We start from the raw sequence: 25,636 nt of genomic DNA on the forward strand, positions 1-25,636 counted from the left end.
GATGTCCTATTTGGTCGGTGACTCCTTTGGGGGTCTTAAGCTGAGGCTTTGAGGCTAGGAAGTACCTGGCACAAGCTTGGGGGCACAATTTGCTGTATGTGACAATCAGTACGTCTTTTCTCTGTGTCAGACTGGGATCCGAGCTGAAATGGGAAATGTCATCTTCAATGTGTGTACAGGAGCCTGACTCCCTGCATCCATCTCTCACAGTCCCCTGCCTCACCACCTCCTTTCCTCCAGCCCTGCCACCAGTACTCCATCCTTGTCCAGCCCTGTCCTTCCCCAAGGTTCTCTCTCCTTGACCACACTGTCTTCCTCCTTAGCAACCAGCCTTTCCTCTTTCGCACCCCTCCTGTCCCGGCTTTCTGTTCCCATCCCTGCCTCACCTCCTTCCCGCCCCCCGCCCCCCCAGCCCCTTCTCTGGATGCCTGCCTTCTCCCTCCCGACCCGCCTCCTGTGTCTCCCAGCCCTGCTCTGACGTGGGAGGTGAGGGGGGTGGGGGGATGGATGACTCACAGTGTTATGATGCAGTTCCACAACACACAGCTACATTCACCCACAGACCGAGGTACAGACGGGAGACAACCTCTGGCCCCCCAGCAGCTGGCCAGCTCTGCAGCCCCAGTCTTTAGCCCCTAAATCCCCTCCCCCACCCCCATCCCCACCCCAATTGAAGGAGCGGACAGAGAAGAGAGAAGAGTGAGCAGAGAGATTGAGAGAGAGAGAGATAGACGGAGATCTCTGGAGCAGACCTCAAGGTGAGGGGGCAGCCCTTCTCCAAATGAATTTTTTTCCCTTTGCAAATTTCCTCCTCCTGCTGCGTGTTGCTTTCTCCCCTTTGCAAAAGCATTATTCATCCATCCTTTGTCCTCCCTTCCCCCTCCCTGCTGCCTCCGCTCCTCAGCTCCTCAGCTCCTCCATCCCTCACCAAGCTCTGACGGTTCCGCACTTATTTCCCGGCAACTTTGGCTGCTGCATCAGGCATCGCTGTTGATTGTTTTGTGGCTGTTGCAGACCCCCCACCCCCCACCCCAAGCCCGCCCCGGGAGCTGGCTGCGCTGCTAATGATTTTGGACCATACCATGCGAGAATGCCAGCCCAGAGGGGGCCGAAGCCTCAGAGCAGATGAGAAAATCCATTGTGAGCGTGTGGCCCCCTCCGTTTTTTCCCCCTGAGAGGCACAGGATTCGCACCTGGTTCTTGGAGCCTCTGCCTTGGGGCCTCTGCTGTCGGTGATGGTTGCTCAGCAGCCCGCCCTCCCCAACCCTCCCTCTCCCCTGCCTCCCACAGTCCAGCTCTGGCTCACTCAGGGACCATCCTCTCCCCAGCACCCCGCTTGTCTTTGTTTTTCCCTGTCATCTGCCCAACTTGCTTTTCTCTGTGATCTGAGATGGAGAAGATATGACCCCTACCGCCCCTCCTGTGAGTGATTCTCTGGCCTGTGCAGCCTCTGCTTTGCTTGATGGGGAAGCAGGGGAGAGAGAGGGTGGGAGGCGTGACGGAGGCCAGGGGAAGGAGGCTGAGCAGGGACCTGGCCAGCCCCTTCCTGGGCCCTGGAAGGTGTGCTAGGTGGAGCGGCACAGAGGGCCACCACAGGCAAAGTTGGCGGCAGACCTGTGAAGTGGATGCTGACCAGTTTGTGCTGGTGAGGAGAGCCTGTTTCTTGCGACCAGAGCCCAATGTCACCCTGAATTCAGCCCATGGTGTCTTCCTGGGGCCCAGCCACAGGGACAGGACGTGAAACGGAAGATGGTCTCTGTCCGGGGTTTTATGGAGAGACTGCCGGCCCCAAGAAGGACTGGAGCAGCTGGGCACTAGCAGCCACTGCAGAGGGCAGGATGACAGCCTGTTCGCCCTGGCTACCCGGAGCCACAGTGCCTCTGCTCTGCCTCAGAGCCTGCCTTTGCCACAGAGCACCCAGCTGGCACCTCTGAACCAGACTTGGGCAAAACCACCCGCCCCAGCCCTGAAGGCCCCATGAAGGAGAAGGCAGCATCTCACCTGCTTATCAGAGCCACCAGAGGCCACCTCCCTTCTTATCCTCTGCCTCCAGCTCCCTCAGCCACTCGGGCTGGAGTTTGAACAGATGTCAACATCTTCCTCAAGACTCCTAATCAGAACCTGGCAAATATATCTTCTGTCACCCACAGGGGCACTGCTGTTTGTCCCTGCCCCCAGCAGAAGATGGAAACATTCTCTGTCTTGTGCCCCAAAGCACAGCTTTTGAAAATTCAAGTCCCCCTCTTGCTGCTCCTGGAAGATGTTATCCATACACTACACCCCCAGCCCTGCTCAGCCCAGGAGGAGTGCTGCCCTTCCTGCTTGCCTGAAGGAGAGTTTCTCTCCTATAGCTAGGGGCCTACATCCTGAATTGAGGGCTAAGGTCATTGTAAAGAGCAGTAGAAAGAGACCCAGGGGCTCAGTGGCTGAGAAGACAGCCAGCCACTGCTTCTGAGCCACACAGAGTGGACCAAGGGGCAGGATCAGGCAATAACGGCCACTTCCAAGGTCTTTGGTAGAGAAGGAGACACCTATGAAGTTCTAGTGCCAGGAGAGGGATGAAGCACGGCGTGTGCACCTGCTGGCCTGGCCTGCTCTCCCTTTCATCTTCCCCTCCTCCTCCCACACAAAATGTAGGAAGGGCCAATTGTATTGTAAATAGAGGCGATGAAATAGAAAAACTGCCAGACTACCCAAATTCTAAGAGGCTTAGAGCCCCAGAGCCTATCAGAGCATGTGGGAGGCAGATCCTCACCGAGGACTGAAATCAAGGAGAGCCCTGCAGATGGCATGGCTCCCATGGCAGCGTGGACCGGCGGCTGCTCCCCATGGAGATGCTTGGAGGCTGCTCCCGCCCCGGGGGCGGGGGTGAGACAGCGCCTCCCCAGCTAGGGCACCTGCGGCCTGGAACTGCTGCCAGGCTTGCCGGAGCAGATGGGAATCCAGGGAGGCTCAGAGCGACAACACTGAATTGATGGCGATGGGGCACGTAGGGCAGGGGTGAGATGAGCACCAGGTTCGCCATTCCCTCGGGAGGGGCTCCACATGAGGTCACAGCTCTCCTGATGATGCACCTTCCCCTCTTCCCAGGTGACTTCTATTTCTACCTGGTTCACGTCTGGGGGGGGCCCTGGCCGGGCAGCCCCCCCACATTTCTCCTGCCCTGAAACACGGCTCTAGCCAACCTGCTCCGCTGCTTCACCTGCGACCGCCTGTGTGGGGGCTGCACAGCGCCGGCCCCTCCAGCCCGCCAGGGCATCGTCCTCCAGCCCGTCATGCCCAGCTGTGACCCTGGCCCGGGCCCTGCCTGCCTCCCCACCAAGACGTTCCGTAGCTACCTGCCCCGTTGCCACCGCACCTACAGCTGCGTCCACTGCCGAGCACACCTGGCCAAACATGATGAGCTTATTTCCAAGGTACGCCACATGGGGGCCTGCCACTCCCCTCCTCTCCCCCACCAGCCTGCCCTTCCTCCTCCATGTCCCTGGGGATTGAAGCAGGGGTGCAGAGGGCCACCCAGTAGTCACTGCCTGTCCCGTGTCTCCACAGTCCTTCCAAGGGAGCCATGGCCGAGCCTACCTGTTTAATTCCGTGTGAGTCCACCTCTCTTTGTGTGTGTGTGCTTGTGTGTGTGCCTAATGTTCCTCTGTGGACAAAGAAGGTGAGCCGCCAGAAGGTGGCCTTGCAACTCTGCTTTGCATCCCCTCTTGCAAAGGGGTTCAGAAACTCAGGCTGCAGTTCTCTTGTGGGGAGTCTGGGCAGAACTGGAATTCCCCCGTTGGAAGAAGAAGGCCCAGGCACTAGTCCTAAAGAGGCCGGTTGCTGAAGGCAGGGGGCTTCCAGTTGGGCGGGTTAAGTTCTCCAGATGGAAGTTCCTTTGGGCTGTTTGGGGGCTGGACTGACAGAGCGACCCCACTGGGTGCTGGGTCCCTCCTGTTTCTTGAGACAGGGTCAACGTGGGTTGTGGGCCGGCAGAACAGCGCCTTCTGCTCACGGGGCTCCACTCGGTAGCTGATATTTTCTGTGAGAGCTGCAAAACCACACTGGGCTGGAAATATGTAAGTACAGGGGGGCACCCTCCAAAATGGACAGTCTCCATGGCCTCCAAGCCCCAGTGGGGTGGACTGGGTGGGGGGACTTTCAGGGCAGGGGTAATAATACAGGAGGAGGTAGGAGGACCTGGCGGGGACTGCGTGGTCCCACATTCACCACTCCCTCCCCACCAGGAGCAAGCCTTTGAGACGAGCCAGAAGTACAAGGAGGGAAAGTACATCATTGAAATGTCACACATGGTGAAGGACAACGGCTGGGACTGAGGGGCTCAGGCAGGCAGTGCCCTTCCTCCGCATGCCCCACCCTCCCACACCTGTCTCCTGGCCCTGACAAGCAGTCCATACCAGCATGAGTACTGCTCCACCCCTGGGGGGATCCCGGCTCCCACCAACCCCTCCCGCCTCCACCTCATCACTCCCAGGCCTCTTTGGAACAGGGGTCTGGGGTACTCCAGGGGTGTCCAAGGCTCAGGAGTGGGCAGCAGTCAGGAGAGAGGCAGAACTGGGGGAAGGGGTGGTTGTGGGTTCCTCCTAGCCCCAAGGTCTTATAAATGGAGGAGATGGCAGGCCATGCGTTAGGCAGAGGCCAGTAGGAGGAATCTGCTTTTGCTCCACCTTTTCGAGTAAACAAAGGACAAAGCTTGAGTCAGGGGCTGGTATGTCCTGGGCCACAGAATATCAGAGAAAAAGCTTCGGTTGGGGTGAAGTTCGGGCCTCATACACAGGGAGAAACCAGTCTCTGAGGGTGAAAGGAAAATTCTCAAATCCCAGGCCCTGGGAAATAAAGGAATCACAGGGGTTTCCATTTCACTCCACTTGTTTATCTTGGCACTAAAGAGGCACTTTCCAGTATCTAACCTTTGCCACTTAGTGGGATGGGGAGAGCTGCCTCTGGAGCAGCCCCCACCCCCAGCTGGCTGTTTCCGGAGCGAGCGGTCTCTATGGGCATTCCCTGAGGCCCAGCTACTGCTCCCTGGGAGGGGAGGTGGAAAACCAGTGCTACGGGGCCAGGCTTTCTCGTGGCTGCCACCAGCGAATGAAACTTTTGTATGAGACTTAAAGTGTTTGGGTTTATTTTTAATAAAAAGAGGAAAAGCAGCTATGAAGTGCTGTCCTCTGACTTTCCTTCCTTGTGCAAGTAACCAGTCACCTCCCCCCACCGTCCCTTCATGCCGCTAGGGGGCAGCAGTTGCTTTGCCTGTGGCACAACCCCACTGGAGTTTTTACTAAGGGATAGGTAGGTATTCAGGTGAGGTTTTGTTTAGTAAGAGGGATGGCTTTTGTGAGTCATTCCATTTGGAGCATCCAAAACAGTTTGAGTCTACCGGAGCCCTTGATGATTAATCCATTTTGCCTGGATTCATGATTGGACATCTGGAAGAAACTCATCCCAGAGCTAGGGTGTTCTTGGGTCCCATTGCCTTTGCGCCTGATTCTGTCATATTTTGGTCAGCTCACGGCCATACTTAAGGCTAAGAGGAAAGTCGACCAGCCAAGGTGCTGCCCTGGCAATTGATACAAAGTGGAACAAAACAGTTCAAAATTGCAGCATCAACGCAATCATGTGACCCAAGTGCAATTTTTGGCAGTGATGCGAGGTTGCTATTGTTGTTGGGTCACTGACAACTGCAGAGAGGACTGTACACATTATAAAAACCAAATAACAAGCTGGCTTGTTATGTCCAGATTCACTCATGGATACTGCAAATATTTGCAAAACGACTATTGCTTTTCAGGCATGGTGTTAACCACTGGAGATTCAAGTGAAGAGCGAGGCAGCATGGCCTGACTTCATGGTGGTCTAGTGGGAGGACAAACAGTAATCAGGCACTTCCAACAGAAGGTGACAGGATCTGAACAGGGGTGGGGAGCAACCTTGGGAGCATGCAGCAGAGGCTTAGTCAAAATCTGAGGAGTCAAGGTAGGCTTAGCGGAAGTGATGACTGTGATGGCAAATGCAGGATCAGAAGTTGGGTGGGTGAAGAGAAGAGTGGGAGGTGGGGGAATAGTTCAGGCAGAGAGAACTGCGTCAGTGGCTCTTAGCCAGTGTGAGGAGGAAATAAGTTTCCCCTATCCGGAGTATAGGTGCAAATGGGTGAGAGATGAGAGGACGCAGGAAAGACAGGCAGCAGTCATAGACCATTTAGGGAATCAAGATTTCATCCCAAGGGCATTGGGGAAACACTGAAAAGTTCTTGTTTTTTAACAAGAATGGAGTGGCATCGTCAAATGTCTTTTTTTTGTGCCCAGAGAAGACACTCAAGCAGAACGATTAATAGACTGAAGGAAGTATGGGACATAAACTGTGTAGCATCTCCAATACTGTCAGATGTCAGAATGGAGCTGTCTGGGCAGAAGAACAGAAGAGAACTGGAAGTCAGGTGCAAGAAAGCAAATTCATCCCCATCGGAGAGGTCTTGGGGGGGGTGCGGTCTGTCCCCCTGTTCAGTGTCTGCATGCCTGGTGATGTCTAGAGATCCTCTCGGCTCCAGCAAGGGACCCAGAACCCTGTCCCTCTTGGTCCCATTTCTTGCAGCAAAGTTCAGGAGGGTTTTTGAAGCTTCAATCTCTGACCTTGAAAATCGGGCACAAACTAGCTGCCTTCTTAAGGCTCCCAAATATGCCTGTCTCTCAATTTACTTTTAAGTTCGTACTAAGCCAACTAGGCACTGTGGGAAGCAAAGGAGTAAATGGCATAGTTGTTGCTTTCAAGCTCCTGCAATCTCTCCTGGAAGAAATCTTCTGTGGGCTCGGCCCGGGGATCCCATTTTAGTCTCTGAGATCAGGCTGTGGGCAATGCGGTCTAAACCTTGGAGGTTCAGACAGGTATACCCTCAAGAAACATCAAACACCTGTGACCAAGAGGGGTCATGCTGGGAATTACAGGTGGATATGAGCTCTCCTTTCTACAGCCAAGACCCAGAGAAAAAGCCACAGGCATTGAATGCCAGGAGCATCCATGTCCTCATCCCTGGGGAGCAGTGTTTTCGAGTTAGCCCTTTTATCTTTCCTGTGCATCTGCTTTTTCTCATAGAGGTCTACTCGGGTCATAACAGGGATTCTCCCAATTTTCTCCATTCACCACCCTCCAATCCCAAGCCATGTCTGAGACCTCCTTAGCCAACAAGCCACCACTTTTATCCTTAAAGGCTTCAGACTTTGGATGATACCCTCATACAACCAGCAGATGGCATTCAAACCTTCCACCCCTCAGCTCAGTTGAGAACCTACCCAAACCTCTTCAGATGGTTCTACAAAAAGATAGGTGAATTGTCAGATTCAGGACAAGGTTATACCCAGGCTCTGCAATTTAAGAGTTCTATAACCTTGGCCATACTGCTCAAACGGTCTGGCTCAGTTTCTCCATCTGTGAAATGGGATTGTGACTTGCCAAGAAGTCATGAGTGCACACCATAATGTAATAAGGGTCTAGCACACAGATTGCATATAGCAGCCCTTCCATAAATGTGAGCTATTCGCCTGTGATAGCAAGGCTTCCCAAATTCCCACTAGGGTAGCTGATTGGTGCCCAGATGGGAGAGGAAGTCTTGATGCTGAGGAGGCAGCCGGCGCTGGTAGCACTACACGGCCAATGCCCTTTTAACATTGCACTGCTAGTGGTAGGTGCAGACAGTAGCACAATGTGAAAAGAGCTCCGGCCTGCAGCAGAGGCGTGCCGGCCCTGCCTCCTCACCCCTCTCCCAGTCCCCGGCCCACTCAGCCTCCCTCCCTTTTCCTCTGTTCCCAGTGTTAATCCTCTATTTTCTCTCCACTCCTCGACTTCTTCCTCATGCTCACCCAGCACTGCGACCACCATTTTCTTGAGTTTTGGCATGGGGAACAGGGGGCAAGAAGGCAGCTGAAGGAATACCTTGAGCTTGACTCTCCGTCTTCACAGGAAGTGACTGGTGGAAATTCCAAAAATTTTGGGGACACTCACATTATCTGGGTTTGTATCTCTGTCAGCTTCTCTTCTGGAGAGAAGCTTGCCCACCAGGACCACAGAGCCCTCTATTCTTCCCTACTTTAAAGCACTCTCTCCTTTTTAGATAAAGGGGGTTCTAGGCCTCAAGGGCACATCTTGGCTGAAGCTCCAGGACCAGAGAGTGAGGGACTATAGTCACAAGTCCCCAGGCAGCATAGATAAGCTTCCAGGTCTGGAGGTGGAAGCTGTGAGTGATGCCATGGCCCTGTATCTCCTCTGAGGTCTTCAAAATCCACTTCATAGATTCAACATGAATCAAAATGGTGAAGGTGATTCCGTCTCTTATACTGAGTGGTAGGGATAGGCTTTCACTGGCAGTGGGATTCGAATCTAGGGTGCTTCCTATTTTATCCAGGGACTCTCATTAGGGAGTCTTCAAGCTCACCCAGGACTTCCCCATCCTACCCTACTGGAGGGGGCTTAAACTCTGGGTAAACAATCCTGAGACTGATTAAAACCCAAAGCTCGAAGACTGGACCTGGAGAGCCAAAGATTCAGAGCCCTAGCGGGACACACTCCTGGCTGGAGCTGTGGCCCCAGAAGCCCAGCTCTAGTTCTGACCTGGTGAACTGTGGCCAGCCCAGGGGTGCAGAGGTTCCTCGGGTGTACCGACCTTTCGACCATGCTGATGCCCTTCTCCCCCATCCACGGCCAACAGGAGGAATGGAGGACAGAATCCAGTTGGGAGCTCTTCCTCTGGGCTTCCCCTCCAGCCTTCTCCCACCCCCCTCAGGAAGTAGGAGGCTCTCCCGCCTTCCCAGGCAGAGTTTGTTCCTGTAATCTGCAAACATGGGCCCTGTCCCGTAGTTTGCACAGTTCTAATGGACGGAAACTAAGGCCCCGCTAGGGTCAGTCACCAGGCCTCTGCTCCGGGGTTGGGCAAACCAGTCCCAACTGGGAACTGGATCATGTCAACAGAGGGCAGAGGGGCAAAAACAGGACTGCCCAGCCAGCTTTAGGGAGGCTAGAGGAAGATTCTTCACCAAGGAGTGCTCCTAGGGAAGAGAAGGGAGAGGGGGCCTGGGCCAAGATCCCCTCAGCTCTCACACCCAACTCATTCCAGAGCGGGATTCCCTGCAACTCACCAGCCAGCAGGGCCCCTCCCCCACCTTGGGCCCAGGAGCCATCCCCCAGCTCCTTCCAGAGGCGGGTGTAGAGACCGAGGAGGAAATGGGGGAGGGGAGGCCCGGCTCAAGTTCTCTCTACTCCCCCTCCTCATTGGCCACCATCTTCCGGCCCCTGCCCCCCAGAGCAGCAGGGGATGGGGCCCAGCCTGTGGAAGGGAGAGAAAGGACCGGTGAGGGTTAGCTGGAGCAGCGGGGGCAGCGGCTGGCCCCAACTGTCTCCTCCCACCCCCTCCCCGCAGCCATGGCGACAGGAGGAGGAGACCAGGAGGGTCCTGAAAGCCATGTTCTGTGAATGGGATGAGAAGGGTAGGGGGGAAGAAAGGGGTGAGGGGCGCTCTCCCTCAACACCCTACTGTGCCCCCCACACACACACACACCTCGAGGCTGGACCACACGCGCGCGCACGCACGCACGCGCACACACACAACTCTCACAGTTGCTGCACAACTCAGCCCTTACTACACACTTACCCCAAACAGCCAGCACTGGGGTGGGAGCACACTGCTCCCAACCTCCCGCACCCCTGAACACCCCACAACTCTTAGTTCAGGGGTGGGCCTCACCCCCCACACACAGTCCCTTAGCTCAGTCCAACTTCTTAAGATGCACAACTCCCTGCCCTGCTCCAGCCCTTTGGCCACGGTGCTCCCGTCCGAACACACCCGCCAAGGCCCCACACCCTGCCCCACACCCTCACACACCCGGGCGGACAGATGGCCCAGCCGCAGCCCTGCTCAGCGGAGCCCCCCACGCCTCCCCACCCTACCACACCCCCCCACTGGAAAGTGACAGTGAAGCCGCCCCGGCAAGACGTGCCTAGTGCTTCCCAGTTAAGAGTTGCTTGTAAAGGAAAAGATAGAGGAGATCATGAGTGGAGGAGAACGAGGGGAGAGAGGAGACAGAAAGAGCCCACACCACCCCTCCCCTCCCCAGCAGAGAAGAAACCCGAAAATCCGTGGCGTTACCCTTCTGGGAGCTGCCGATACCTACACATGGCTCTTCGTTACGTTCCTCTGCCTGCCACCTCCTTCTTCCCGGGCTCTTTCTCTGCCCTTCCCTCCCTCTTGGCTTCCCTCCCCGGCCGCGCTCCCCCTCTCTCACGCCCTCTCCTCCCCCGCCAGCCCCGCTCCCAGGCCTGGCTCCATCCCCCGCGGCCGCGCCTCCACCCGCCATCCCGGGACCGAGGGCCCGGGTGGCCGGGCGCTGCGCCCTCTCCATGGCGATCTGGCTCTTCCTCCCGTGCCCCCTTTCTCCTTCCACACTCCCTGCCGTCCATCTTGAATACTTGGGATTCTTGAATGGAGTGAGCAGGATCCGCTCCCCCAGGCTCCCATTGGCTGTGGGTTAACCCTTTTGAAACGAGATCCTCCCTCCCATTGGCTGCCTGGCCCCCCTCTTCTCCCCCAACTCCCATCCCCCTCCGCCTCCCAACAGCCGGCGAGGTCAGGGCGCTCCCGGGCGCCCCCTCCCCTGGCCTCTCACCTCCCTATCCCCACCCCAGGATGCCCCACTCTCGGCTCTTTCCATCAACCCCCACCCCCCACAGCACTGCAGGTGAAGGCAGGTCCATTTCCCGCCAAATGTGGCAGAAGCCCTGTTCCCAGATGCCCCTTAAGCTGGACTTGTAGACCTAGGAAGATGCAAGGGGTACAGTTTCCTGCCCCACTTCTACCTCTCCTTGCCCAGAAGTACCGCTCCAACAGGGAATCCACGCAGCCTCTGAGCCTCACCCAAGGCGATGGGAGAGCCCGGACAGCGCTCCTGAACCGACCAGCTTTCCAGGGCTGGCCAGGAAGAGGGCAGCTCCGGAAAGAAGATCTGGGGCTCTTCAGAGAAGCTAATTCCCTGAGTGCCTGGGGGCAGGTCTGACCCTTTGAAGAATGTGCAGCATCTGGAGCTCTGCTCAGTCATAAACATCCCCTGGGACCAGCCCAGCCGCCTGGCCCAAGTGCTGGGCCCACTAGAGGCCCTGAGTTGGGAGTCCAAAGAAACATGAAGGAAATAGGCAGCAGGGAATAGGACAGCGAGTCAGGCCTGGGGGTCAGGGCACCTTTTCTCTAGGCCCAGATCTGCCCATAACATGCTTGGTGAGGTCATATCTCCTCTCTGTGCCTCAGTTTCTTTATTTGCAAAAGATTGGTCTAGAACAGCGATTTTCAACCAGCGTGCCACAGAATTTTTAAAACATGCAATACCTGACTTTTAGTCAGGGGCACTAACCTCTTCTCCCTTAGATTGTCAAATTAAAAAATGACGCCAACATAATAGTCGTCCAGTGTTAATGAATCCAAATTATACCTATTTTTTGTCAGATCAGCAAAAAATATAATGTATTTTTTGGTGTGTTGCAGAATTTTAGTAATTAGTTTATGTGTTAGAGAAAGGTTGAAAATTGCTAGTAATTAGTAATTAAAGAAAGGTTGAAAATTACTAGTCTAGAAGACTGCTGTTATGTAGACATTTCTTTTGTTTTGTTTTGGTTTTTTTGTTAATCCTCACCCAAGGATATTTTTCCATTGATTTTTAGACAGAGTGGAAGGGAGGAGGAAAGAGAGAGAAACATCGATGTGAGAGAGACACATCCACTGGTTGCCCCCTGCATGCACCCCAACTGGGGCCAGGGATTCAGCCTGCAACCCAGGTATGTGCCCTTGACTAGACTTGAACCCGGGATGCTCTACCCACTGAGCCAAACCGGCTAGGGCCTTTAGACATTTCTGTGTGAAGATGGACATGTTCTGTGTCTGCGTCATCCAATATGGGTAGTCACTAGCCACATGTGGCTATTGAGCTCTTGAAAGGTGGCTACTGCAACTGAGGAACTGACTTTTAAAAATATATTTAATTTCATTTACTTTTAAATAGCCCGCACGTAGTCAGTGGCTTCCCTATTGGACAGTGCAGTTCTCAAATTCTTGTGGTCCTTCTGGTGAAGAACATTTTCAGATTCTTGCTAGGGGAAACGTATTCTTTCTCTTCCTCCTCAGGTACAAAACCGTCCAACTCCAAATCACAAATCATCAAGGGCCTCAAAAGCCAGGTGAGGTTCCAATCCCTGCCACCTTGATCAGGAATCCTTCCCACCTTGATCAGGAATCCTTCCCTTATGGCTGTCATCTCTGTTCTGATAAGCAAGCTGAGATATACCCAGGACACAATGAGAGATTAGGACTAGCAGGAACTTTGCAAGTTTGTCCAACTTGCTTGTCTTTTCAAGGATAGAAACCAAGATATTGATGGGGTGAGGATGGGGGGTGTCACTTGCCCAAGGGCAAGAAGTAAGTTACGTTTGTTTACAAGTTAACATGCACCATAAACTTAGTACATCTCTTTGGGGGCACTGCCCATGTACACATGTACATCATTAAGTTTATTTAATAAGTACTTCTCTGACCCAGGCCAAATGTGAACTGGGATTGAAATCAGCCAGTATGGCTGAGATCAAGCTATAGCCAGCTCCATGGGAGTGCCTGATAGGCCCTCTGACCAGCATGTGAAAACCCAGAGCTCTGGGGTATACCAGGTTACAAGGACATGGATAGCCCAGAATCTGCTTCCTGAATCAATGTGGTTGAGGGACCCCCTTGGTGACATCCCATAGGATAAGGGGAGGAAGTTGTAAGGTAGATAAAGAATGCTCTGGGTTCACGTTTGAAGCAGAATTAACAGGGGACTGGAACCACTAGAGGAGAAGAGTCCAGGATTCTGGTAGCTACAGGCTAGGACTGGTGCATACAGGGCCCTAACTTAGCAGAGAGAGAACTGCCATAGGAATCTGGTCAAGGGAATGCGGCACCAGTCTGAACCTGTACAGTATTTGTACAGTCCCCACTTCTGAAGGGCCTGTGTCTGGGTAATGTTCTATGGGTGAAAGGAAGACAGAGCTGCCTGGCTTTTGTCCTCAATACTTGTTTACTACTAGATGATAATGACTAAATGACTTCCCTAGTGACAGACAAGGAATTCAGAGGAGGGAAGTGTTGCTCCCAATAGAGAATGGAATCTAAGAAGTCTTCCTAGAGAAAGTAGCATCTAAGACTTGAAGAATAGAAAGGACTTCCATCAAGAAGACAGGAGGAAGGAGACCAGGAATGGCAAGGAGAGGCAACCACAAACACAAAGACTGAAATGTGGGGAAATGGGATGTGTTCAGGGTAGATTGGAAAGTCAGTGAGAACCTAGGAAGAAGAATAGCAAGGATTGAACACTTTCCTTGAGCCCCTTGCTCAACTCCAATGACATCATTTGAGTTGGTAAAAGGGTAAGAAGATGCCCTTGCCCTTTTCTCTGCCAAGAGACACATCCCACCTCCTCACCCTCTGCTTTCTGTTGCTTTTGCCTTAATCTGCAGGCCTGCTTCCCAGGGCAGAGTGGACTTCAGTTCCCCATCAAGAATGGACTGTATGCCCCAACCAATTTGGCTCAGTGGATAGAGCATCGGCCTGCAGACTGAAAGAATGGACTGTACTTGGTCCCTCTCAGCTCAGCCTCCAGTCTCTGGAATCCCGTACCCAAAGATGAGCTGCACAAAGGGAACTTCCTTTTTCACTCTCTGCTTTCCAAATCTTTGCTTGGCTCCATACCTTCCTAGGGAAGTAAAACAAAAATGGAGGCCAGAAACAGCTAGACATGGTCCAACTTGTTATAGGAGTGTAAAAAAAATTTACCCAGGAGCTATTTGGCTCCTCGCCACCCCACCCCACCTCTGCATCCTTCCATAATGTGCCAGTGCTTTGCAGTAGCCTCCCTCCCTGCTGTCCCCACAGCGAGTCCAGGACCAGTCGGGAGGTACTCTCTTTGTCTTCTTCCTCAATGCTCAGAGTCCTACCCAGATCTCTATTTGGGTAAATCTCATGGAATTCTGTAATTGTGAGATGGGAAGACCTCTGCCTCTCGGGAGGACTGAATCTGAAACATTGGAGAAGATTTGGCTTCCTGCTTAAACATCCACAGAGGTAAGCGGGGTTACTAATCACATGGCTCCTAATTCACTGAGATGATAGAGACCTTTCCCTTTGAACCTCTTCAATTTCCTCTCCTTCCACAATTGGCACCTCTTAGTCTTGCATCTCTCAACCACATATGTGTCTAAGCACCTCCTGTGTGGAAGGTTCTGGAATCATTGCTGTGAAATATTCCGGGCCCCAAGGTGCTCACAGTGGAGGAGCACAAGGCAGACACTCGAAGAAGAAGTCAGACTGCAACAGTGCCCCAATAGATGCAAGAACCTTATTTCTGAGGCTAAGATATTCCCCTGAGGTCTTGATCCTATTCTTGCTTCATCAATTGCCCCATTTATTGCATTTTCAATCCCTTTCCATGAGCCTAGAGCAAGGGTCAAGCAAGCTGCAGCCCACAAGCCAAATCCTGACCTCTGCCTGTTTTTTTTGTAAATAAAGTTCATTGGAACACAGCCATGTTCATTTGGTTACATATTGTCTCTGGCTGCTTTCACACTACAAAGGCAGAGTTGAGTGGTTGCAACAAGACCCTATGGCCAACAAAGCCTAGTATATTTACTCACTGGCTCTTTATAACACAAGTTTGCCAACATCTAGTTTGTGGGAAGTTTTGGACTCTGTTATCTCAGAAAGATGTAACAGAACTCAAGAAAAGCAACTGAAATTACCTTGAGATTAGAGTGGAAGGACACAGCCCATATTTTTCCCCACAGCCTACACATGCTCAAGTCTTCCCACAACCTGCCATGAAACTTCCCACAACGCTACTCGGTTTTATCATCTCTCCTTCCTGTCCCACGCATTCTTAAATCCATGCAGTCTGGCTTCTGCCCCTCATTTCCACTGAAATGGTTTCTACTGGAAACATCAATGACCTCCTCATTATTGATCCACCATTCTTTTCTCAGTCATTATTACACATAGCCTATCTTTAGCATTTGCCTCCATTGACTATATGAGTCTTGAAATGCCCATTACTTTTAGAATGGATTACCTTCTACTTCTGCAAAGATTCCTTTTCAGGTCCCTTCCTGTGGGTCTTCTTCCCTCCCTTGCTATCTATATGTACACTTCTGCAAGATTTGACCTTGGCCCTCTTCTTTCTCCATGCCCTCGCCCTGGACAAAATCATCCCTGTGCCTGAGTTTAACAGCCTCTTCTTTTTTGTGGCTTCCCAATATACAACTTCTGAACTAAAGATGCCCAGGTTGCTAACAGAAGGCTGTGCCTCTTCAGCTGCATGTCTTATTGACCAGACAAGCTGAATTTGTCCAACATCAAACAAAACTTCCTACATCTCTGCTCTAACTTAATCACTTTTGCCTCTTCTTTCATCTGCCCATTAATTGTTACTGTTTCCAGGAGATCTACCCTTGATCCTTCTTTTGGGCGATTTCACCCATTCTTACAGTTTCATCATGCCTGTGCATGAATCACTGCCCAATCTCCATCTCCAGGTGTGTTTGTAGCTGCTTCCATAGATTCCCAAATAGATGTGTGAGGCAGACATCTGGTGACTTTGCCTGCCCAATTCTGTCTCCCTTCTAGGAACTACACTATATATATATCCTATATAATAAAAGCCTAATATGCTAAGTGCCCGGTCGTCCAGTCGTCCGTTCAACCTATCAAAACGTAATATGCTAATGATATGCTAAGGCAGCTCAACCATTCGCTATCATGTGCACTGACAACCAGGGGACAGATGCTCTGACTGGTAGGTTGCTTGCTGCTGGGGTCCTGCTGATCTGGACTGAGCGAGATGGGCCGGACATGCCCTGGAGCCCTCCCATAGTCCCTCCCCGGCTGGCCAACCTCCTGCATCCCTCCCCGGCCCTGATTGTGCACTAGTGGGGTACCCTCAGCCTGGCCTGTGCCCTCTCACAATCTGGGACCCCTCGGGGGATGTCAGAGAGCTGGTTTCGGCCCGATCCCGCAGGCCACACCCAGGCACCCGACTGGTGCACGAATTTGTGCACTGGGCCTCTAGTGTGTGTATATATCCTATATAATAAAAGCCTGATATGCAATTGTCCCCTCAGGCAGTCATCAACCGGGAGATTCAATTGCTCGCTATGACGTGTGCAGACTACCAGGGGATGGCGCAGCACTGGCAGCAGGTGGCAGTGGAGGTGTGCCAGCCCTGATGGGCCCTGACGAGAGTGGGACCATGGCGGGGATGGTGGAACAGGTGAGTGGGCGGTGCCAGGCCAAGGCGGGTGTGAGTGGGGGCCTGATCGCCCAGTGGCAGCAGCAGGGGTGAGGGAGCCGGGTGTAGAGCACCCCCCTCTGGCCCTGGACCAATTGCCCTGCTGGCAGGATGGGGGAACAGGTGAGGGGGCAGGGCCAGGCCAAGGTAGGGTGCCAGGCAAGGATGGGGGTGTGAGCTGGGGCCCAATCTCCTCAGGCCACCCCGAGGGACCCCACCCATGCACGAATTCGTGCACCAGGCCTCTAGTATATATATATGATTTTAGAGAAGAAGGGAGAGGGAGAGAGAGAATCATAAATGATGAGAGAGAATCATTGATCAGCTGCCTTCTGCACGTCCCACACCAGGGATCAAGCCTGTAGCTTGAGCATGTGCCCTGACCAGGAATCAACCCATGACCTCCTGGTTCACAGGTCAATGCTCAACCACTGAGCCACACTGACCAGGCTGGTAACTACACTTTAACTTTCCTCTGGGGAGACACTTATTCTCTACTTTTAGTCCCTAGGGTTGACATGAGACTGACCCCATCTGCCCCTTTAAGAGCAGTCACACAACCCAGGTGTATTAGTTGTCTATTGCTGTGTAATAAACAAGTCCAAAACCTAGTGGCTTAAGACGAATTCTGTGGGTCAGGAATCTGGGCAGGGCTTAGTTGAATCCTATGATGATGGTGTCTCATGAGGTTGCAATTAAAGGGTCACCCAGGGCTAGATTCTCATCTGAAGGCTCAGTGGGGAAGAATTTGCTTTCAAACCCCCTCTCATGGTTGTTAGCAGGATTCAGTTCCTCAAGGGCTATTGGACCAAAGGCCTCAGTTCTTTGGTGATTGTTGGCTGGAAGCTACCCTCATTTCTTGGCAATGTGAGTGTCTCCAATATGGTAGCTTGCATCTATGTCAACAAGGGAGTCTGATAGCAAGATGGAAGTCACAGTCTTTTGTAACCTAATCACAGAAGTGACAATCCTTCTACATTGCCATATACTATTGGTTAGAAGTAAGTTGCTCTCTTCCCATAAGCAGCCTAAGATAACCTCTCAGTGAGGTTCACTATTCACTTGATCCAGAAAACCCCACAAGATCATGCAAATCAAGGGGTTCAAATGAATACTCATAAAACTGCTTAGGCCTTCAAGGGTATACACATTCAAAGAGCCACCAAGTATCTGAAGGATGTCATTACAGAAGCAATGAGTGCCATTCCATGCGCCATACCAAACAGTGGGGCTGGACACAGGGTCAGTGGTCCAAAAAGAGTGCTGTATTTTTGCAGCACATGCTTAAAAAAGCAGAGAGTAATGCTGAACTTAAGGGTTTAGATGTAGATTCTCTGGTCATTGAGCACATCCAGGTGAACAAAGCTTCCAAGATACGGCCCAGAATTTACAGAGCTCATGGACAGATTGACCCTACATGAACTTTTCTTGCCACATTGAGGTGATCCTACTGAAAAAGAGCATTGTTCCTAAACCAGAAGAGGAGGTTGCACAGAAGAATATATTGCAGAAGAAACTGAAGAAATAAATTTACTCTAGGAGTATATTCAGCATAAAATAGATGCTAATAAAAGTAAAACAAACAAAAAATAGAAATAAGTTACTCAAGAGGTGGAGACTACACAAGAGTATGGTTACTAGGAAGTGGGGGCTGACTTAGAGGCTGAGTTAGCCTAAATCACAATAACTGATTCAAGGATGAGTATCCAATCAGAGTCAATCAGATGTTTACTGGAATCTTTGGGAAAGTGGCTTTGCTGGTAGAAGAAGGAAAGCTTGAAACTGGAGGATAATCTGCTTAAAGTGAAAACATAATAAACAAAAGATAGGGAGAGACAGATGCCTGATAACATCATTTGAGAACTGATACAGCAGAACCTCTGAAGCTTTTAGTTATGTAAATAAACCAAGGCATTCCCTCTTCTTCTTACATTGGTTTCAGTTGGATTCTGTCATCCACAACCAAAGGTTCCTAACAGATGAAATGTCTCAGAGATGCCCTGGATTCAGTTTGCCCAAACCCAATTTAATTATCTTTACCTTCATCTTCCTCACAAACCAGCTCCTCTTGCTAGGTTCTATTTTGCAGTTAAAAATATAACACAATTGCTTAGACTGACAACCTTGCTGTCATCTTTGCTCTTCCTTAGCTGCTGTGGAAATTGGAACAGCCCATGGAATATGGATTGATTCTATAGAACCATAAAAGAGACTTTCTGCTTTGCAATGATAGGGGATGCCCTAAGGTGACCCAATGAAACACAATCTTAAGTATAGGCAAACAAGTAGCTCTAGGTTTTTCTCCAAGTCATTAGACTGTAACAGAATTTCTGGATGTGAATCACATGATTGAGAGGATGAGAAGAGTGTATCTGACTCTCATATCAAAACACACCATAGACTAAAATGAAATTCTGGCAAACTGCCTGGGGAGCTTGTGGTTTGGAAGGCACCCTGGGCTGCATTTGTGAAAATATTCCTTCCATATCTAAGGCAGATTAAAGGAAATTCTGCCGTTTGAAAGTCAGTCATAATTTTTTATGTCTTTTTCTTTAGGGTTCCAGTCATAATTCGAATCCTTCCCTTTCCTTCCCTATGCTATCTTCAATCAAGTTGCTCTAAACCCTGTGCCTTCTCCTCTCAGACATGTCCTGTTTTCTCCATTCCCTTGCTAGTTTAATGTCCACCTTGGGGTCTTGTATCACCTCTGAAAAACTTTCCTTTCCACCTTCATAACTCAAACCTCAGATCGTTTATCTGCCTCAAACTGTGATGGCTCCCAAGTGGTAGACCATGCTTCCTAACCTTTATTGGGTCATGGGCCCTTTTATAAAAAGTTGATGAAAATCTTTCTAGAAAAATCTGTGTTTTGTGTTTTGCTGTACATTTCAAGGGGAACATGAACCCTCTGGAGTCCCTTTATACACCTGACCCATGTGATGACATATCCTCTCCTCCCTCAAGGTTAGACCTTCTTAAAGAGAATATGTTCCAAAACTGCTTAACATGGCATTCAAGGCCTTCCAAATTTATTCTTATCTGCTTTTTTGGTGGCACCTCTGCCTTGGGCGGTTGGGGTTATTTGATATTTGATTTCCCGCCAGACCAAGAGCCTCCCTGAATGGTGCCTTTTCATTTTCCTTGCTCTATCTTCCCGGGTGGAATGGAAGTTTCTCAGGAGCAGCAACCAGAAGGCCCAGAATAGTGCTAGATAAATTATTGGTTCATTGCCAAATTTATTTTATTTATTTTTTAAAAAAATATATCTGTATTGATTTCAGAGAGGAAGGGAGAGGGAAAGAGAGATAGAAACATCAATGATGAGAGAGAATCATTGATTGGCTGCCTCCTGCACGTCCCCTACTGGGGATCAAGTCCACAACCCAGGCATGTGTCCTGACCAGAATCAAACCTGGGACCCTTCAGTCTGCAGGCTGACACTCTTCCCACTGAGCCAAACCAGTTAGGGCACCAGATTTATTTTTCATTTATTTTATTGTGGAAAGAACACTTAAACACTTAACATAAGACCTACCCACTTTATTTTTTATTTATTTTGACTTATTTATTTTTATTTTAAAAATATATATTTTTTATTGATTTCAGAGAGGAAGGGAGAGGGAGAGAGAGATAGAAACATCAATGATGAGAGAGACTTATTGATTGGCTGCCCTCTGCATGCCCCACATGGGGGATCGAGCCTGCACTCAGAGAATCAAACCATGACCTCCTGGTTCATAGGTCGACACTTAACCACTGAGCCGTGCTGGCTGGGCTTCTCCTTTGTTAAGGCTGAATAATATTCCATTGCATGTATACACCACATTTTAAAACCCACTCAATGGTTGATGGGCATTCAAGTTGTGTTTACATCTTTAGTACTGTACTTGTGTTGCAATGAATTGCTAGAGTCATTTGAAGCAGGAAGGGATCTTGGGGTGATGGGCCTAGCTAACATGATATAATGTCATCTGCTTCAAATCTATATTTGGAGAGAGTTCTGTTTACAATTTTAGTGGACCCCATAGGCATTGGGACTTCTCAGATGTGTGCCATGATTTGGTTTTGAAAATACAGGTCACCCCCTGGTGAACTGACCACATTTGCCGGTTACTGCTGCCAGAAATCCTTTTTTTTTTTTTTGGTAGTTGGGATCCATTGGGACCCCAGAGAAACTTAAGGAACTGGCCTTGGTTCGTGGATTCCTAGGTGAGTTAATTGACTTCATATTAAAGCTCTGACTCAACCCTAACTCCCACATAAGCCAGGGAAGGAATGTGTCCTGTGTGCCTCCAAAATGGACATTCCAAGGAAATCTGGGACAAGAAAATTGCTCTTCCTTGGCCATATCTCAAAATTCCTCCTGCATTTCAGTCCTCCCCCACATCCCCCACATACACAGGGACATTTCCCATTACATGGTGGGAAGTGGAAGAAAGACGTTATCAATCCATAAAAGTGCACATTCTGGGGTGGGGTATGGGGACAAGGACACTCTGTCTTGTGTAACACTGCCTTCCCAGTGCCTGAAACAATGCCTAGTACATATTAAGCATTCGATTAATACTTGCTGAACAAATGAATAAATGAGAAAACAGGAGAAGTCAATGAGCTTGGCTTCTAATTTGTAAAAGTTGTCTTCAGAAACCTCTATACTTTCTTTGCAGGCATTTGATATCTTGTAATTTTATCCAACCATAAGCATTGAAGGATGTGGGTTCTACTAGACATGTCAGCACCAGTGGGATGACTTCAAATTTCTCCCATGTGCAACATTTGCAGCATCAGTAAATTAGATGCATTGTGTGGGAGGGCCTCACGTGATGCTATCAACCTGCTAAGGTCTGGGTTATCAATTAAGATTGGATTCTACCTCATGACCCATGATGGCCACTCAGGCTCCAGCCATCATCTTTTTTTTTTTTTAAATATATTATATTGATTTTTTACAGAGAGGAAGGGAGAGGGAGAGAAAGTTAGAAACATCGATGAGAGAGAAACATCAATCAGCTGCCTCCTGCACACCTCCTACTGGGGATGTGCCTGCAACCAAGGTACATGCCCTTGACCGGAATCGAACCCGGGACCCTTCAGTCCACAGGCCGACGCTCTATCCACTGAGCCAAACCAGCCAGGGCCCAGCCATCATCTTTTATTCCAGCCAGCAGAATGGTGGAAGGAGGACTGAAGAAAAGTGCGCCCCTCTTTTAAGGAGACCTCCCAAAATTTACCTATGGCCCTCCGGCTTGGCTCAGTGGATAGAGCATCAGCCTGCGGACTGAAGGGTCCCTGGTTCCACTCCGGCCAAGGGCACATGCCTGGGTTGCAGGCTCGATCCCCAGTAGGGGGTGTGCAGGAGGCAGCCGATCAATGAGTCTCTCTCATCATTGATGTTTCTATCTCTCTCTCCTTCTCCCTTCCTCTCTGAAATCAATAAAGAAATATATTAAAAAAAGAAAAAATACCCTTAAAAAATTTTACCTATGGTACCTCTGCTTACATCCCATTAGGCAGAACTTAGTCACATGGCCACAGCTAGCTTCAATGAAGGAAGTCTTCATTTCAGGAGGCTGTGCAATCAGTTGAAAGTCAGGGGCTCTATTACAAAGTAGGAAATAATAGTATATTGGGAGAGACAGTTGAAATGGTTGGGGAGGTGGTTTGACAGGGAAAGTCTGGCCTTGCCAAACCAGAGAAACTTCTCTGAATTCATGCTCCCACTCACAGCTCTTCTCTACCAAGCGATGTCACCAGCCCCAAATGCCACCTGCGGGCAGAGGAGTCTGAGACCTGGCTAGAAAGCATGGCTGCTGGAGTCAGATGGTTGTAGGTTCCAATATGTCTCTGGACCTCTCCTTTCCTCCCTTTATGAAGTGAGGAAAACAATACCCATTGTGCAAGGTTGTGGTATTTTACTACTGGGGAATTCCTGGGACAGTTATTATCCCTGAATGGTGCTTTCTTTCTGGTGGTAAAAACATATAACACACAATTTACCCTTTAACTATTTTTCCCGTACCATACAGTAGTGCAACAGATTTCTAGAATGTTTTCATCTTGCAAAACTGAAACACTACACCTGTTGAACAACCCCCCTTCTCTCTCTCTCTCCAGCCTCTGGCAGCCACCATTCTACTAAGAGTTTGACTAGTTTAGATACCTCATATAAATGGAATCGTACAATATTTGTCTTTTTATGACTGGCTTATTCATTTAGCACGACATCCTCAAGTTTTATCTATATTGCAGCATATGGCAGGATTTTCTTCTTTTTGAGGACTGAATAATATTTCATTGTATGTATATGCCACATTTAAAAAATTCACATACTGCTCATCCAATGGACCTCTAGGATGCTTCCACCTCTGACTATTGTGAATGATGCTGCAAAAATGGTGCTTCTTATCAGAGACTAGTTAGTATACTAAGAGACTAGCTCGCTCCTTTCTTTTAACATCCTGGGTGTGTGTGTGTGTGTGTGTGTGTGTGTGTGTGTGTGTGTCTTTTTTTCTGTATGTAAATAACTGTTAGGTTAAATACCTTAGGTGGAAACAAACATGGGGAATCTGGGAATTCTGTAGAAGGCACATATCAATGAGAGGGAAAGGGATAAGGCCCCAGGACAATAACAGCCTATAGATGCTCTTTAGGTGGTCTGTTTGAATAGATAAGGAGAGACAATCCATAAGGCTGTCACATTGTTTAATCCTAGCACAGCTAAAATTCCAGACTCCAGATGTTTACCTACAGGAAGGGTGCAGAACCCCCTCACTCCCCCCGGTTCTCACAGCGGTCTTCCATCAGTGGAGAGCTAAATCCTGACCCCAAGATCAAAGGCCTGGGGCAGCTGTGAGGAAGAAAGACCACCCCAAAACAAATGTGTAATCCCCGCTGCTGAGAGACAATTCTTAAGGGCAAAACCCTAACTGACCCTAATAACTATGAGAAGCCATGCTTGGGTACTCCTTCCTACAAGGATTTCTTGAGGAGGCACATAAAATAAGACTAAAATTAATGTCATCATTATAAAATAAAGTCTTCATCCAAGTGTGGACATTGCACACTTTGGATCAAAAGTGTTTGCTGTGCATTTATAGGCATAGATGGTGTCAGAGAAACATGGGTTGAATCAGGTTCCGAAGGGGCTTCCTAGTACTTGGAGTGAAAAGGCAAATACTCATGAACATGGTATGAATTATACAAGGCAGTGGTGTATGTTGAGTGTGGTGTTTGGAGGAAGGGGAAGGGCGTTTGGTTGGAAAGAGCAGAGAGCATGACTGGGCGATGGAGTTTGCACCAGACTCAGAATAATGACAGCATTTAAATAAACCAACAGGGTTCCTAAAGACATTTTTTTGTTTTGCTTTGTTTTGTTTTAGCCAAGATGAGGACAATGACAGAAAGACATGGTCCCTGCCTTCCAGGAGGTTTCCAAAAATTATTTCATTGGGGGAGCAGATTTTTCTAATGAGGCTCACACTGTCCTGGCCTCATCCTCTGAGAGGACCCCAGAGGCATCTACAGGACATTAGGTCCCTGAAGCACAGCTTGATGAGCAGGGGTCGGGTATCCAGGGCCGACAGTCTGGTTGTGGCAGCAGCTCAGGACTTGGCTCACTGTGACCACACCCCTCTGTCCTCAGTGTGGCCATCGTCCGGCACCATGCACATCTCACCCAGGCTGGCTGTCCCCATGCATTTTCCTGCTCAGCCCCTGACCCTTGATTCTTGGGACTGGTGTTTGGTCTCCCACTGTGATTATTCCTCAGACTTTGGCTCTTAAGCTGATTTAAGAGAAAAGATAGGAAGAGGTGCCACTTGGAAGTGGGGCTTCCAAGAGGAAATGCTTGGCAATAAACCAGCTCTTCAAACTGAGATGGTGAGTGGGGGAGTCACACAGGGAGGCGGGAGGGGTGAGAGAAGCATTGGATCCTGGGAGATACTCATGGCCAACTCTGGTTTGAATATCTAGCCTTCCAGCTGGGTGACCCTGAGCAAATTGTAGCTTAGAGGCTCCTTTTCTTCATTTGTAAATCTGGCAAAAGGATACCAAGTCACAGGATTCTTGCAAAGTTGCAGTTGCCGCGAAATACTAAAATGTGAAGCCCCCCGTGGGGCAGGTGGTAAAAGGCCGGTGGAAAGGGGGTTATGCCTGAGAGGGAGGGGGAGTTTCCGTGCGCTCGCAGTGTGTAGAGAGAAGAGCAGAGCCTAACTGCTGAGCCAGGGCAGGTCCACGTTTATGACTTTGGAGAGGATTTGAAGACTCGGCTAAAATGCTGCTCCTTACTCTGTGGAGCCAATCTGCGGTCACTCAAGGAGAAATGGAGGGGAGTGGGGGAGGGGGCAGGGAGGCCAGGAGGCGGCTGCACAGCCAGCCTGTCACTCCAGGATGATGGATGAGCCTATTCTATGGCTTGTAATTAGTGCTGACTGGCTCTGAGGTTCTTCCCTTGAGGCAGAGCTCCCTGCTCCATGGCCAGAGGCCCTCCTCAGGGAGGGGGGCTGGACTGGATGTAAAGTTTGTCCTGAAACTCTGGGACGGACTCCCAGGGGTTGGTGTGCATGTGCTTTTTGTACACGCATGTACATGTGTGTATGTGCATATTTGTGACTCCTGTACCAGTGCGTGTGTGAACACATCTGCAACTATGTGTGTACTTACATGTACTTGAGTGTGCTTTGTGCTAAGTTGCTAGTCAAGACAAAGATTAAAACATGCAATGAGAGGAAAACGGGAAATGTTAGACTTTTGTCTGGGTCACTTGACGTGACTTTCAGTTTCTAGAAGTCACTTGACTTGTTGTCTTAGTCATCCACGTGGCAGGCAGCCCCTGTCCTGAGGGAAGAAGTAACAGAAGCCTCCGTGCCTCCGCCTCGCCTCCGTGGAGCTGCCACGCCCTGAGCAGCCTAGCAGCCAAAGCAGATCAGGATGGAGGGGCTGTCCCAATTTGCATACAGTTTTGTTGTTTTTTCAAATCCTCATTGGAGGAAATGCTTAGAGAGAGAAAGGGAGGGAGAAACGTGGATGTGAGAAAGAAACATCCATCAGTTGCCTTCCATATGTTCCCTGATGGTGAAGCAAACCCGCAACCCAGGTATGTGCCCTGATGGGGAATTGAACCGGCAACCCTTCAGTGCACAGGACACACTCAGCCAACACCCAGCTGAGCCACTCCTGCCAGGCTTGCATATGGGTTTTTCTGGGATAAGGGGAATTCATATTTCCCCAACATTTTTTCCAAAGATTCAAAATTGTAGAGAGTAATTTCAACCAAAGCTTAGGACAAAGAATATCAGTAAATC

General features: G+C 50.1%; 2 protein-coding genes and 1 pseudogene across 6 annotated transcripts in view; all 3 read left to right on the forward strand.

Annotated features, from left to right (window-relative positions):
* The first annotated feature begins 527 nt into the window (after positions 1-527).
* Positions 528-5,154, forward strand: YPEL4 (yippee like 4). Of its 2 annotated transcripts, XM_080688353.1 has the most exons (6): positions 600-758; positions 1,329-1,422; positions 3,091-3,416; positions 3,550-3,593; positions 3,950-4,058; positions 4,227-5,154. In XM_080688353.1, the coding sequence occupies exons 3-6, from the start codon at positions 3,276-3,278 to the stop codon at positions 4,314-4,316; spliced, it is 384 nt and encodes a 127-aa protein (XP_080544479.1). In that variant the 5' UTR covers positions 600-758; positions 1,329-1,422; positions 3,091-3,275; the 3' UTR covers positions 4,317-5,154. The 2 variants fall into 2 exon arrangements, with proteins under 2 accessions (XP_080544478.1, XP_080544479.1); XM_080688352.1 differs by lacking the exon at positions 1,329-1,422 and having other exon boundaries at positions 528-758.
* UBE2L6 (ubiquitin conjugating enzyme E2 L6) overlaps positions 3,345-25,636 on the forward strand; it is a 58,166-nt gene continuing 35,874 nt past the window's right edge. The window contains exons 1-5 of one of the 3 annotated variants that reach the window (XM_080688341.1): positions 3,345-3,416; positions 3,550-3,593; positions 13,516-14,119; positions 15,674-15,842; positions 16,168-16,316. In XM_080688341.1, the coding sequence (XP_080544467.1) occupies positions 15,806-15,842; positions 16,168-16,316 (186 nt within the window). In that variant the 5' untranslated portion in view covers positions 3,345-3,416; positions 3,550-3,593; positions 13,516-14,119; positions 15,674-15,805. Of the gene's footprint in view, positions 3,417-3,549; positions 3,594-12,162; positions 12,205-13,515; positions 14,120-15,673; positions 15,843-16,167; positions 16,317-25,636 lie in introns of those variants that run through there. The other 2 variants (XM_080688343.1, XM_080688342.1) reach the window with 2 other exon arrangements.
* LOC308257762 (large ribosomal subunit protein uL22-like) lies at positions 16,446-17,862 on the forward strand (annotated as a pseudogene). The gene is made up of 2 exons: positions 16,446-16,457; positions 17,384-17,862. The product of its transcript is annotated as a large ribosomal subunit protein uL22-like (transcript).

This window comes from Plecotus auritus (genome assembly GCF_963455305.1).
Source record: "Plecotus auritus genome assembly, chromosome: 9".
NCBI classification, from domain to species: domain Eukaryota; kingdom Metazoa; phylum Chordata; class Mammalia; order Chiroptera; family Vespertilionidae; genus Plecotus; species Plecotus auritus.